This window comes from Pogona vitticeps, chromosome 2, assembly GCF_051106095.1.
Source record: "Pogona vitticeps strain Pit_001003342236 chromosome 2, PviZW2.1, whole genome shotgun sequence".
Lineage (NCBI taxonomy): Eukaryota > Metazoa > Chordata > Lepidosauria > Squamata > Agamidae > Pogona > Pogona vitticeps.
In genome coordinates, this window is record NC_135784.1 from 138,912,824 (window position 1) to 138,926,494 (window position 13,671).

A 13,671-nucleotide genomic window follows, 5' to 3' on the forward strand; every position below is an offset into this window, starting at 1 on the left:
TTGATCCATGGAGGCTCCCCCTCAAATAAATCAGCTAGTCTTTTAAATGCTGCAATGTCTTGCTTTCTCTTTCTCTTTTCCAGTCTACCAAACAATACACAAATACATCCAATGAAATAAATTAATCAGCCCATAAAGTGCCACAGCATGTTTGTTCTCATTTTGTTCTGTTTTTGTTACAGGTAGCCAGAAATAGTTCACTTCCATGCTTGCCAGTGGGTTGAGGAGGGGATGGAGAGCGAAGTCTCTCCTGCCGCAGAGAGAGCGAGAGCCCGTTGATGTTCTGTGGTGGGTGAGAGGGCGTCCTTAACTGTTGTAGCCCGGCTTGATTTCTTCTGCTGGGTGCAGGAAGTGGTTCCCCTCTCTATGGCTCACTGGCCTGCATCCAGATTCTTGGCTACCCGCTGAAAGTGGAAGCTTCGGAAGCTCTTAGGAAAATATTTTTTCTTCCTGTTGTTGACTTGTAGTAGTACACCTTCACAATCACTCCCTGTGAGGGGCACCACTCAGGACTGGGCCAAAGGGTTTCTGCTCCTGACAATGACAAAAAGGGCAAACTCCTCATTCCATCCTCGGAGCAAAGCTGTTGATTCTTCCTTCAACACAGACGATGGGACCATGTCCTCCACCACCACCATAGCAGCAGCAAACAGTTGGCTTTGAAGACGGAAGGCCCATTCCTCCCGACGAGACCTGCCAGCATTTGCCACCTGAGGCCACCACCTTGTTTTGTCTCATGGCAGGGCCTGTCTTGGTACAGCCTGTTTCCTTGTGCCTCGTGACAGTGACAAGCATCAGGGCTCTCTATTGGGCCACTGTTAGTATTATTTACAGACACCCACAGTAAAGAAGGACTGTTTCTGGTCTACGGAAAAAAAAAACTAGCAGTTTCTCATAACACAGGATGTTGCTTTTCCCCTTGCAATTCAAGCCGGCCACATGAAGAGATTTACTGCACAACAGAAGATCAACCCACATGCTAACCGTTAGTCAAGGGACTTCTATTGATGCCTGTGACCGTTTGCCATATGGATGAATCCATGTCATCGGGATAGGATCCCCTTTGTGTAAAGCACAATTCTAGCCATATTGTTTAAAGTTTAACGAAAATATTTATTCAAAACATGCAAAACACTTTAAAAACATTTGGCACTGCTGGAGCTATTTTGATGGAAGTAAGTCGTTTCCCCCCCCTCCCGAATTTGGGTTGTACAGAAGCTGCCACCATCTGCCCTCCCTCAATTAAGTCACACTCATTCAGTGTTCATCCGTCAGAGCAAAGCCTGGCTGTTGTCTTACCCTAACAGTGTACTCTACCATATGGTCAGGTTGCTTAAAATAAACAAAAAGAAAAGGGGGAAAAATAGATTTATCCTACTTCTGGGATACAGTAATCCTAAGAATCTTAATTCTGCAACACAAACAAGTTGTTGAATTGTTTAAATGCTGTATGCATATATTTAAGCATTGTTTGTTTAATTGCTACAAATACTTGGCAGCTTATTACCTTAGGCGTGTTCTTAAATATCGTACAAGAACTAAGATCACTGTTTGAAAAACAAAACAAAAATATTTCAGTTATTTTCTTGTATAGAAGACGATTTATCTTTAGATTTGGTTTCATTCCACACAAAGGATTTCACAATGCGGGCTGCTCTAGATATTGTGGCACTTCACCTTCCATCTGTTCTGGCCAATGGGCAGGAATGTTGGGAGTCGTAATCCAATGATAACCGGAATGCCACCGATTTCACTCTCCTGCTCTATAAAGTCTTTCTGTGCTGTGGTGGCCACATTATACCAAAAGATACAGGGACAAGCAGTCTCAGGATGTCTGGGGTAAATAAGCTTCTTCGGAGCTGATACAGCCCAGAAAAATACTGTATAAAGATTTTGCTTCTGATGAAGCCCCTGTCGAAACACATTAAGCAAGAAAGTTTTTAAAGCTTTTCACCACTTAATAAAGATACAACATATTGTTATTTATCCCAGACATCCTGAGACTGTTTCTCCCTGTATCTTTTGGGTTCTATTCGATGTGCCATACAATTTGTTGGCCACATTATACCATCATATTGTACATGCATAATCCTGTTGACCACTACTGTCTTTTTTTTTTATAACATCAGTTTTGAATTAATAAAGCCAGGGTGGCATTTTCTGATGACACGAGAGTACTAAATGACATGTTTGCATCTCTGCTGTGTTCCTTGTGCTATGTGTAAATGTTAGAAATGCAAGGTGATTGGGGGGGGGGGGTTAAATGGTTTCCCCTTGCCACATATTGTTCATAGATCCAGTTTCCAAAGAGATAACCTGTTTCAGCATATTGACAAAATGAAACAAAGAGGGAAAAAGAAGGGGGGGAAGGAAAAGGAAATATGTTGTCCTTTGCTCCCACACTCCCTCATTCTCTCCTTAATTTTGTAAACAAGTGGTACATAATGTTGCCATTTAAATGGCTGGCGTCTCATTTAAAAAATGCAAGAAGGTTGTGAGTGATGATCTATCGAAAACCATCCTAAGCCTGTTCTAACCTAAATAGCTTTATTTTAAAAAGATCTAGCTAGAAGCAGACTAGGAGAGTTGTGATCTAGCTGCTGCCCAATTGCTGCAGTACTGGGGGAGAAGGTGTGATCCCTCCCCCAAGTCATCCTATGCTTTGCAAGAGAAAACAAGTCCCAGACCAGAATGTGTGGAGCAGAAGAATATATCTTGTGTGGCAGAGCTGAAGCACCACATGCTGTTCTGCCCAAGGGTATTCTTGCGCTCCCCAAAGCCACTTAAACCCCCCCCCATTAAAAGCAATTGATTAAAACATTCAAGGACATCTCCAGGAATTGTATTTTGAAGGTTGTTTTTGTTTGTTTGTTTGTTTTTGCATCAGGTGTTTAAGGGTCCCTCACCCCTGAAAAAATTAATAATAATTGAAAGTGCATACCTGGGCACTTCTGAGACAGTCCTGGGCCCACTGTGGGCCAGTATGGGGGCTGGGGGAACAGTGGACTTTTAAAGACCCCTGAGGTTTCTTATCCCACCGCACCTTCTGAAGCAACAATACTGACAACAGAATAAATAACTTTATTCACTATAGTTGCAACAGTTAACTAGAAAAGCGTAAATCCAACTTACAGGGTTCATCCACATATTATTACATTAAAGTGCATTTCTTTGAAAGCAGGGACAAAAGTGACTTCATTTAAACGTGTTGCCAAGCACACACTCGTCACACACAGCAATATATTGACTCTCACACAGAAGCACGCGTGTACACTCACACACACGCACACAGAGTGACACCTGAAATTGACAAATTCTGCAGCTAATCCTATCCAAAGCACACAGAAGAGCTCAGTTCTCCTGGAAACCCTCCATTGCTACAGCCTAGCAGGCCTTGCCCTGCAGCATCAGCTGCACTTTGAGAGCAGAAGAAGGCAAGCATTTTGATGTTGTCATAGTGACGATGATTGGCGGGGGCCAAGTTTTGTTGAGACAACCAACAGAATTGCATAGACTTTGTGCAGATTAATGGGAAAGGGAATGAAGGGAAATGTGTTGCATTCCCTCACCCTGTCACCTCCTAGGAGGAGGCGGGGGGGGGGGCAGATAACATGATAACAGCAAGGATGCGCCAAAGGGAAAGAAACAAGGCTCCTGGTCACGGTTTAAAGGACTGTGGCATCATTTTCAACATATTTGGTTCAACTGCTTTCATTTATGCTCTGCATGGAAACAATACATAAAGATCATGTGACAACTTCATTTTCTGTGGTCAAGAATTCATGTTCATTTTTGAACAGTTAGAGAAAATCTTGGGCTTAATTCCAGTAAATCCAGGTCAAGAATATAAACAACTACTGTTACAGATTTTTGTCCTCGTTCATTTCAGGAAGAAATGTTAATCTATGCTGCATTCCCACTACAGATGTGTTTTTTTCTGCATTCTTTAAAATGAATTGGGAGCCTGACCTATGCAAGAGAGGGCCATGTATGCTGGGGCACATACAGGTCTTTTGATCAAGATACATAAACTGCTGCAGCTGTATTTTCCTCTGTGAATGCATACATTTTGCATTCATTAACATCTGTGCACACACATACATATACATATACCTTACCTTATATACAATCTGATAAGGGAACAAGAGAAACAATGACGAAATAAAGAGTAGTCAACCATCATTTGGCCATATGCAAATTACAGCCTTTCCTAATAGAAAAACCATGTGGAAACTCAATGTACGTAGCCATATTTAGAGGTAAGATTCTTTTATTCCTCACAGCTATTAAAGGAACTTGTGAAAATATTGTCAATCATCCATGAATGCATAGATTTCAAACAGTAATTTCTTGGACAGAGGTTTTGGCCCCCCCAAAAAGGGACATGAAATGGTCAATATGAAGATGATACTTTTAAAAAGAAGTTAATCATGTAAGCAATCTTCTGCCTGGAGAAAAAAAATGGTAAAATGCAATGCATATCCTGTCTTATTCATTGTTGCACTAGAAAAGAGGTTCCCAACCTTGGAGTTTTTGGACTGCAATTCCCAGAAGCCTTCCCCATTGGCGGTGCTGGCCAGGGTTTCTGGGAGTTGCAGTGCAAGAACACCTGGGTTACCTAAGGTTACCTGCACTAGAAGGTATCTTCTTTCTGCCTGTGTTCAATGAGCTGTTAGATGTGTACCCCCGAAAAATTATAATTAACATCTCTGGGATTAATAAGATAAAAGGAGCAATATCCACATAACTTTAGCAGCTTATTCAAACAATAGTTTGATAAAATCCGAAAAAATATAAACAGCTTTGCGACAGATCCAGCTTCCCATTTTTAAGTCATCCTTTTCTCTCCCTCTCTTTGGCCTTTTTCTCTGTCCTGAACTAGAAGTCAGTTTCTCAACTGAAATCTAATACTCTAGAGGTATACCATTTGCTAGGGGTATACAATATTTTCTTTCTACTCACTCTGATTCAGAAGCAGACATGTGGCCTTGACAAGCTCTATGGTTACCTATAGGAGTCATTGTAATGGAGGCCTTACTGCCTAGTGGTCTGAAAGCCAAGACAAACAGTAAGCATGGCCAGAATTATGCAGAAGAGCTGGAACAGGAGAAGAAATAAATCCTGGGCTACCAGTGCACTCAGTTTCCAAATAATATTATTGACAAATATCTCAGCCCATATTTAAATATACTTTAATTCAATGACCCTAGACTGCTGCTTCTTAAAAACTTTACTAAATAACATATGAATGAAAAGTTTTTCTTGATCAGCCGGTTTATGGGTTTGTAGCTTAACTTCTCCTTTGGAATATTTAGTTATTTCCAAAAAACACTGGGGTTCAATTTCCTAGGGAGGTTTTATCTTGATCTGTCAGGTTTTTTGTATCACTGCCCCAAGTCAGGAAACTGACGTCATTTTGGTGCTTGGAGCAATACTACCCCAGTTATAACGTAGGTTATTGTAGCTAAATTCTGTGTTCCAACATCTGCATCCAAAATATTCTGTACTCCTAACTGAGCTTAATCTAATGTCTGTGAGGTTTTTTTAACCTCTTTTTGGTCCTATGCTCCTGCTACTAAAAGTAGCAGAATGGATGTTTCTGCCAGATGTAGTATTATCCTATCTACATATTCCCTCTTTGGTGAAACATTACAATAGAAACTGATTGGAACTCTTTTACTATTTTCCATTGTATCTCTGAATAATACCTCACTACATTTCTATGGGAAAAGCTAAGGGAACAAAGACTTTGCATCTGAAATCTAAGCAAAGGGAAATAGCATAAAATCAGCCTGAGGTATTGTTACAGAAAACTTCAAAGCTAATTTGCAAACAAGTGATAAACAGCTTCCTAAGTCCTTGGTGCTGGGCATATGCAGGCTTACCATCACGCTTTCTTTGTTGAGACCATCTATGCATTTGACGTCATGGCTGGGGTCAACATGGAAGGCAGAAACAATGTAAGCAAAAGGCCCTGAGCTTCCTCTTCTCACTCTGCTTTGTCAAGGACTGCTCCACATCCTTACTGTGCTACCTTCTATCCAAAGGCTGACAGCTCTTACAAATGTAGGGCACAGATCAGATGAACAAGAGGTGGCCCTCCAGATGTTACCGGACCACATCTCCTAAACATGAACTGAGTGGAGTTGGGAGTCCAATAGCATCTCTTGGCTACAGCTTGTCCACCATTCTAGGTGATGGTACAAGAACAGAAGAGAAAAACAAAGGTAGTTCTGTCATTCTTAATTGTGTTCTGGGTCTGTGCAACGTAAGTGCTGTACTGTCACTGGCCAGAATTCTACTGTGGGTTTATGTTGGCAGTGGATTCATATTGTGGTGGCAAATTGCTAATTAATTACTGTAGTTGCTGCTCACATAAGATAGTGATGCAAATCACACCTGACAGCATGCTAATTAGCAGCAATTCACCTCAATGATTTGCACAATTACACTTACATTTGTAGAAATCTGTAACAGAATTTTGGCCAGAGGTTATCATGGGACACAACTGGCCGTCCTGGTGCTTTCCTGTGGGTACCACTTGGTCACTCACTTACCTAACTATAACAGGGAACTTAATATTTAGCAGAGAGCACAGAATCCTCTGAAAACATGTCCATGACTTAATAATATGACTAAAGTTATGTGTAGGACTAAGCTTTTTTATGTAGACAAGTTTGGTTAATACAAAACTAGACACCTCAAGAGCTTTGTCTTTCAAAAGAATTCAGATATCTGGGTAGGGTGGTTGAGGTAAGCTTGTTTTATTATATACACCACCTGGAGTAGTGTTTGTCACTAACTGGGTGGTATAGAAATTCAATGAATAATAATAATAATAAGAATTATGTATACAACAACTTGGAATCATCAGCCTGTATTTCCATTGTACTTTGAAAGAACGGGGTGGGGTGGAAGGAGAGAGGAATCCACCCATTTCCCATAAATGTTGTAAGAAAAGGATAGTGAAGCTGTGAATTCCAGCAACTCTTCCATCTGGTGGTCTCTTCAAAGAGTGGGAAGCCATGAGTTATCTCTAATACGTATCTCAGTCATCATGAGGCTCTTTGTGAGCCTTACCACCAAATAGAACATGCTCCCAAATGTTATCTTCCACCATATGAGCACTCGGCCACCATTCAGCAACTACTGTGAGTCACAGAGAACAAAAGGATAGATATGCTACCACCCCTGAATTTTTATTCAGAAGAGTATGAGTATCCAAAGGCCATCAAGGCTTTTGGGACTGATCAAGGATCCCTCATGGTCTTTGAATAATAGGGGCCAAATGTTCTTTTATCAGCATTTATTAGGAAACTCCTTTTAATCATTAAAAAAAAACATCCAAACTACATAAACCATATATCCTCCCTCCCTTCTGGTTTAATGTGGAACCCACAGGTAGTAAAGGCTCACTTCTAAAAATGAGTCTCTGTCTCTTGCTTTTGAAATGGTTTCCCATGTGGACAGAAAGTTTTACAACTGTTTAAATATAAGACATGTTCTAAAGGGACTGTATTTCAAGCCAAAGGTCAGTGGGCAGCGTAGAAGGAGAGCAGCCAACTTTGCTTTGCTTTTTTTCTTCTTCCACTGGCTTGTTAGAATTACAACTTTCAATCTGTTATCACCCCTTTGGGAACAGCTGTTCTGAGGTTTCCCAGGAAGCACTGCAGTGCCTACCTTGTGACATGTATTATATTTCCAATAAAAAAGACTCCTAAAACAAACAAACAGACAGACAAACAGAAATAAAACTAATAAAAATACACTGACAAATCAAAGGTTATTGGACATTGTACGTGCAATGAAAATTAGATTATGGCTGAGCCAAATGATCTAGATGTATTTGGGAATGGATGGGTTCTAAAACCTACTGGAGACGACCAAGTCCCTGAGATTTTTCCTTGTTGAGCCATTTTTCGTAAAGCAGCCACAAACTGAGGTGCATCGCACACACAAAAACAGATTATTCTTTCATCTGTATGAGAGGGAAGTTTGGCATAATTCCTCTTTGGGTAAAATATTTTCATCCACGTGAGCATTTTCTGGTAACGCAAAGCAGGACCCCTACCTGTGTCTTACAAAGATGTTTGTTTAGCTTACAATAATAGTTACACCCAAGCAGAAGACCGATCCTATTTTAAGCAGGGAGAAAGGTTACCTAACAAGACAGCTTTCAAACAGAGATTTCATGAGCTGGTTGTCTTCCAGTCCCCCAAACAAGATGGCCCAGCCCTAAGCTAGTCCTATTTCTAAAACAAATAAACCATTTCAAAATTGTCTCAATCTCTGCCTACATGTCGGACGTTCACTCTCGCCACACTCAAACACATGTTTCCGGGTTAGTGACGACCTCTCCGTTTTTCTCGCCTTTCAGAAAGTGTTCCACTTCAATCGAGTCCACCTTGGCCTCTCCAGGTTGTTTGTTTAAGCCTTCTCTTTCAGCGGCATCTTCTGTTGTTTGTTTTGCTCGTCGGATGCAGCAGGCATTTCCCACAGCCAGCACCACAGACGAGGTGACTACTTCAGTACCCGCCAAAAGAAACACATACATATATTTGTGTGTTGCATCCAAGAGTTTGCCTGGAAGAGAACATAGACACGTTTAGTAACATACTCATTTCCACACCTCAAAATCTTTTTCTATTAGTTTGAAGGGACGGATTCAACATATTGAGAAGGAAACAGTCAGGTATCTTCTAAGAAAAAAGCCTACGTTGCTCAAAATTAGATCCCTGCGATGATTTTTTATTAAAAAAATACACGGCGGTGATGAACAATAATTGAGTCTCTCTCTCTCTCTCTCTCTCTCTCTCTCTCATGTATATGTGCATAATATGTAGGTTTCAAGTTTCCAGATGTTTAATTGCTCTCCTATGTTTTGTATTTACTTATTTTAGCTACTTATATTCAGCTGAAAGAAGGAGCACATGCATCAAAATAAATATTGTAATATCAATTTGTAAAATAACATATCTTAAAATGTTTGAGACCATTTCCCTTAGGATATGGAACAAAGCATCCTAGACAAAGATGTGAGCTAGGAGTCCAAGCTTTTAAATATGTAGCAAAACTGTGGAAATTCAGTTTAAGTCAATTCTTTAATTCGGCTCTTTTTATTGTTGCCATTTAGGACCTTATGTGAAGTGGCTATGTCTTGAGTGGGACGCCACCACGCACACACTGTTTCTGCTCTCTGATCTTTGCTCCTTACTCTCTTCCTGAACTTGATTTCATACTCGTAGGCTTCAGCATCAAAGTTCTTGTCAGTCTCACGCATGCAGTGAAGAACATGAGACCTGTGCTGGATCCGGCCAAAGCTCTGCCTAGTCAAGTATTCTGCAACCAGTCAGGAGCTCACAGGGAGCCCACAAGCTGGACATGAATGAAACAGCATCCTCCTATTCATATTAAACAGTAACTGGTATTCAGAACTTCTGGTACCGCAGCTACAATATAATTGTATGATTGGTAGCCATTAACAGTTATCCACCACTTTAAAATGGTATTTATTAAATACCATTTTAAAAGTTATTAGCTATATTCAGGTTGCAATAAGTCAGTTCTGACTTGATAGAGTAGCATACACAGCTGTAAAAATGACATATTTACAAAATCACTAATTCTGCCCCCCGCCCCCAAAACTCAGAATGATTTGGTAAACATGTCATCTGATGTTTTTAAGATTTGATTTCTTTAATGTTTAGGGCTTGACCCTGTGTTTTCCCCCTAGGCACCAGCAATGGTGAGAAATAAGAAGCACATCATCATCATCATCATCTCCCAAACTAATTTGCATCCCTTTTCTGACTTTTTGTACAAAATACTGCCCCTCCCTGCTTAATAAACAGTGAAGGAATGGAAGGGCATGCTGACCTGCTCCAGGCGGTCCAATCAGAACAGCCAATGCCTCCGCCAGAAGAACTAAGCCAATGGCACTGGAAAACTTCTGTGTACCAACAATTGCCATGAGGACCTCGAACTGAAGAGCACCAACCATTCCGTAGGAAATGCCAAAGAAAATGCAGAAGACGACCAGACCGCCGTAATTGTAGGACATGGACCCCATGAGATCAGTAAAGCCATTAAAGAGCATGGCAAAACTAAAGAGGTAGACGCAGCGGGGCCTCACCCACTTCAAGCCGGCCACTATTCCACAAATGGGCCGAGCAAAGATATCAATGAATCCAAGGATGGTCAGAAGAAAAGCTGATTTGGTGTCCTCGTACTTCAGATCTTTAGCATAGCTCACCACAAAGACAGGGGGCACAAACAAGCCCAGCACCATGATCGATGCCGCTATGGTGTAGATTAGGAAGCCGCGATCCCGGAAGACGCTGAAATCCAGCAGCTTCTTCTTGGGGGCTTTCTCAGAGGTCCCTTGGGAAGCTTCGTTTTTTTTAGGAGGGTCCAAAGGTCTCATCAGAGCTCCACAAACACAGCAGTTCAAAAGGAGTCCTCCCAAGATGAGAAAACCCCCTCGCCATCCATAGGCAGGTTGTAATATCTGCCCTAAAGGGGAAAGGGCACAGAGGAACACGGGGCTCCCGGCCGCAGCCAGCCCGTTGGCCAAAGGCCGCCGCACGCTGAAGTAGCGGTTTAGCATGATGAGCGATGGCTGGAAGTTGAGTGCCAGGCCCAATCCTGGGAAAGGAGAAATAAGGTCATTTAAAAGGCATACTGGGTTCATGCCCCCCCCCAAAAAAGACCAGTTGTGTGATAGCCTTGTCATGCCACCATGTCAGCGTGTGCTGTTTCCTGGTTGGCCAAACTGATTCAGGAAGAGAGATGGAGCAGCCTGGGTCAAGCAAAGGGAAGCTCACTACCTCTATGTTTGGGGTAATTTGTTTTCACCAAAGACAAATTGTTTTAACCCCAGCACAAACATGATAGCTCTTTTGCTTGTTTTGGTGGTGGTGGAGGAAATATTTTCCAGGAAAACCAAACATGTATCATAATCTAAGAGATCAATCTGATTTTATTTTTAGGATTCAGGTTCTTAGGTTATTTCCACACAGTATTAAATAAGAACATAAGAAGAGCCCTGCCACATTAGGCCAAGGGCCCACCTAGTCCAGCTTCCTGTATTTCACATTGGCCCCCACCAGAGGCCTCTGGGAGCACACGAGACAACTAGAGACCTCTCTCCTGATACATCTTCCCCCTGCATCTGGCATTTGGAGGCCCCTTCCTTTGAAGCCTGGAGATTTTACATCCCCATCATGGCTTGGAACCTGCGACGGACTTTTCCTCCAGGAATCTGTCTAATCTCCTTTCAAAGGCATCAAGGCCAAATGCCATCATCACATCCTGTGGCAAGGAGTTCCACAGTCTAACAACACACTGGGTCAAGAAATATTTTCTTTTGCCTGTTCTCACTCTCCCAACACTCAGTTGGAGTGGATGCCATTAATTTGAATGGCAAGTCATTAATTTAGTAACCACAGAAGTATGTACGGGAATGAAGTATCAGCGACAGATTCATACTGGCTGCTTCTTCAATGTTGGAGGTGGCCCGAGCTTTGCTACCATTAATATATATTTTTGCTGCTGCCTCCCTCTCTCTTCCCCCCCTCAGCCCCACCACCACACCTTGCCTCCTTGTTTCCTATTTACCTTGACAACCTTCTGTAAAGAAGCGCTGGCTGTAGCCTGCATATTGCCATGCACCGTGTTGTTTTGTTTTATGAGGCCAGTGCTTCTTTACAGGGGGAGGGCCCCCAGGGTAGACTGGCAGGCAGGCACATGGGCAAACAGCAGCTGAAGCTGTGGCACTGTCACAGGGAAAGAGAGGACGGGGCAGTGCCAGGGCCTTCCAGGGGTCACAGTTTGCTGTAACCCAACTCCAAGCCTATTCACCCACAAACATGGTAGAGCAAGCCCTGCTCACTCGCGTGACGAAGGAGTACAGAAAGGTAACAGACGCTGGACTGCAAGAAAAGGAAGTAGCAGTGCCTACCATTTGGGAGAGGAAGACATTTGCCCCAGTCAGTAGAGTTTTTTTTTTATTATTTGCTCTTTATTGACAGCCTTGGGAGAAGGTGTTTTGTGATTTTCCACTTCATATAATTGTATTTTAAATGTTGTAAGCTGCCCAGAGACCTTTGGGTAGTGTGGGCAGCATAATGAATGAATGAATGAATGAATGAATGAATGAATGAATGAATGAATGAATGAATGAATAAATAAATAAATAAATAAATAAATAAATAAATAAATAAATAAAATGGTTGTCTTTGGGAACTACACATCTTGAGAAGAGGGCATTTTGTTCTTTTGCCCCAGGTGGCTCTGGGAAATAAGACAAAGCTAGAAAGCAGTTAGCAAACAGAATAGATGGGGGGGGGGGGAACAGAGCTGCTTTGAAAGGTGAGATGAGGCAAGTACTGTCAGGCAAGCACATTCTACAGCCCTTCCGAAACAGTTGCTTCGGAATGTCATCCGGAAAGATTCTACCCAGGCCTCTCTAGGCAGGCAGGGTACCAGCACCTCAAAGAGAAGGCCGCAAGGTCTGCTGTTTTTGCCACCAATGTCAAGCTGGCCCACAGCCTCTTATATGCCAGTGGACGACGTAGCATGGCTGAAAGTGACAGACAACACACCGACTGGTTCTTTCAAACACTCTCTCTAGTACTTACCTGTAATGACACCAGCACTAAGATAGACCTGAATGATATTGGTGGAGAAGGAAGCTAAGATCATCCCAAGGGAAGCAAAGAGACCTCCAACCAGCATGACAGGACGGCAGCCCCAACGATTGACACACACGCTGCACAGGGGACCTGAGCGAAATGGATACAATAATTTAGAGTCCTGCTTCTGTACCTCACCACAAACAATGATTTATCACTTAAATCTTGTCTATTTTCCTCTTACATTTCGGCAGAGGTGGCCCTACTGATAAGCCTAGTCAGGTGGTCACTGCAAGGTGGCAGAGCTCAAGAGGCAGTAAATGTTCCACCCTTCACTGCCAGCGCTACCACGCCTTTGCTGTTCTGGAGGACGGTGATCCAAGGCAGCTCTCCAGAACCCCCTACCTATGGGAATGCTTCATGCTGAAGACGCAATGGGAGACTGACCTGAAAAATCACCAGGGCTGGACATATGCAATTCCCATTACAGCCCTTCCCATCATGCATTTGCTCGCAAGAGTGAGACGTTCCCACAGACAGAGTACTCAAAGTCAGGGGAGTGCCTCCTTATTTCTTCTCTTGGCAGTGGGAACACCACAGCCATATTCACCAGCACCTCCATCTCCTCATCAATCCTTTCCCCTCCATACGCTCCTGCCCCCTTGTCTGACATGGCACAGTATGGATGGGCAAGGGTGGAGGGAGGTATATGCACATGCAAGGGATGTAGCAGACAGCTCTAGTGATGTCAGAGCAGCACTCAGCCCCCACCTCAAGCAATAGGCAAACTGCAGACAGCTGGCACTCAATCCAGGCACCAAAGCCAACAATATATTTTGTTGATGGGAATCCACTGAAACCTTGGAGTTCCCCTGAACTGAGCCCTGCAGTGTCTCTGCTCACCTATTATGAAGAAGCACAGCATGGGGCTTGTGATCGCTGGGCTGACCAAATCCAGAGAGCAGTGCAGTCGAAGTGACTGTTGGATCTTGCAAGAGGGAGAGGTAGGCAGGTCATCCTAGCGTATGGCTGGGTCACA

General features: G+C 42.8%; 1 protein-coding gene across 2 annotated transcripts in view; it reads right to left on the bottom strand.

Annotated features, from left to right (window-relative positions):
• Positions 1 to 3,061: 3,061 nt before the first annotated feature.
• The window catches only part of SLC16A3 (solute carrier family 16 member 3), a 32,500-nt gene continuing 21,890 nt past the window's right edge, over positions 3,062 to 13,671 (bottom strand). For both annotated transcript variants that reach the window (XM_072990641.2, XM_078384245.1), the window contains 3 exons: positions 12,639 to 12,782; positions 9,877 to 10,644; positions 3,062 to 8,583 (listed from right to left, as the gene is read on the bottom strand). In XM_072990641.2, coding sequence (XP_072846742.1) covers positions 8,324 to 8,583; positions 9,877 to 10,644; positions 12,639 to 12,782 — 1,172 coding nt within the window. In that variant the 3' untranslated portion in view covers positions 3,062 to 8,323. The remainder of the gene's footprint in view (positions 8,584 to 9,876; positions 10,645 to 12,638; positions 12,783 to 13,671) is intronic.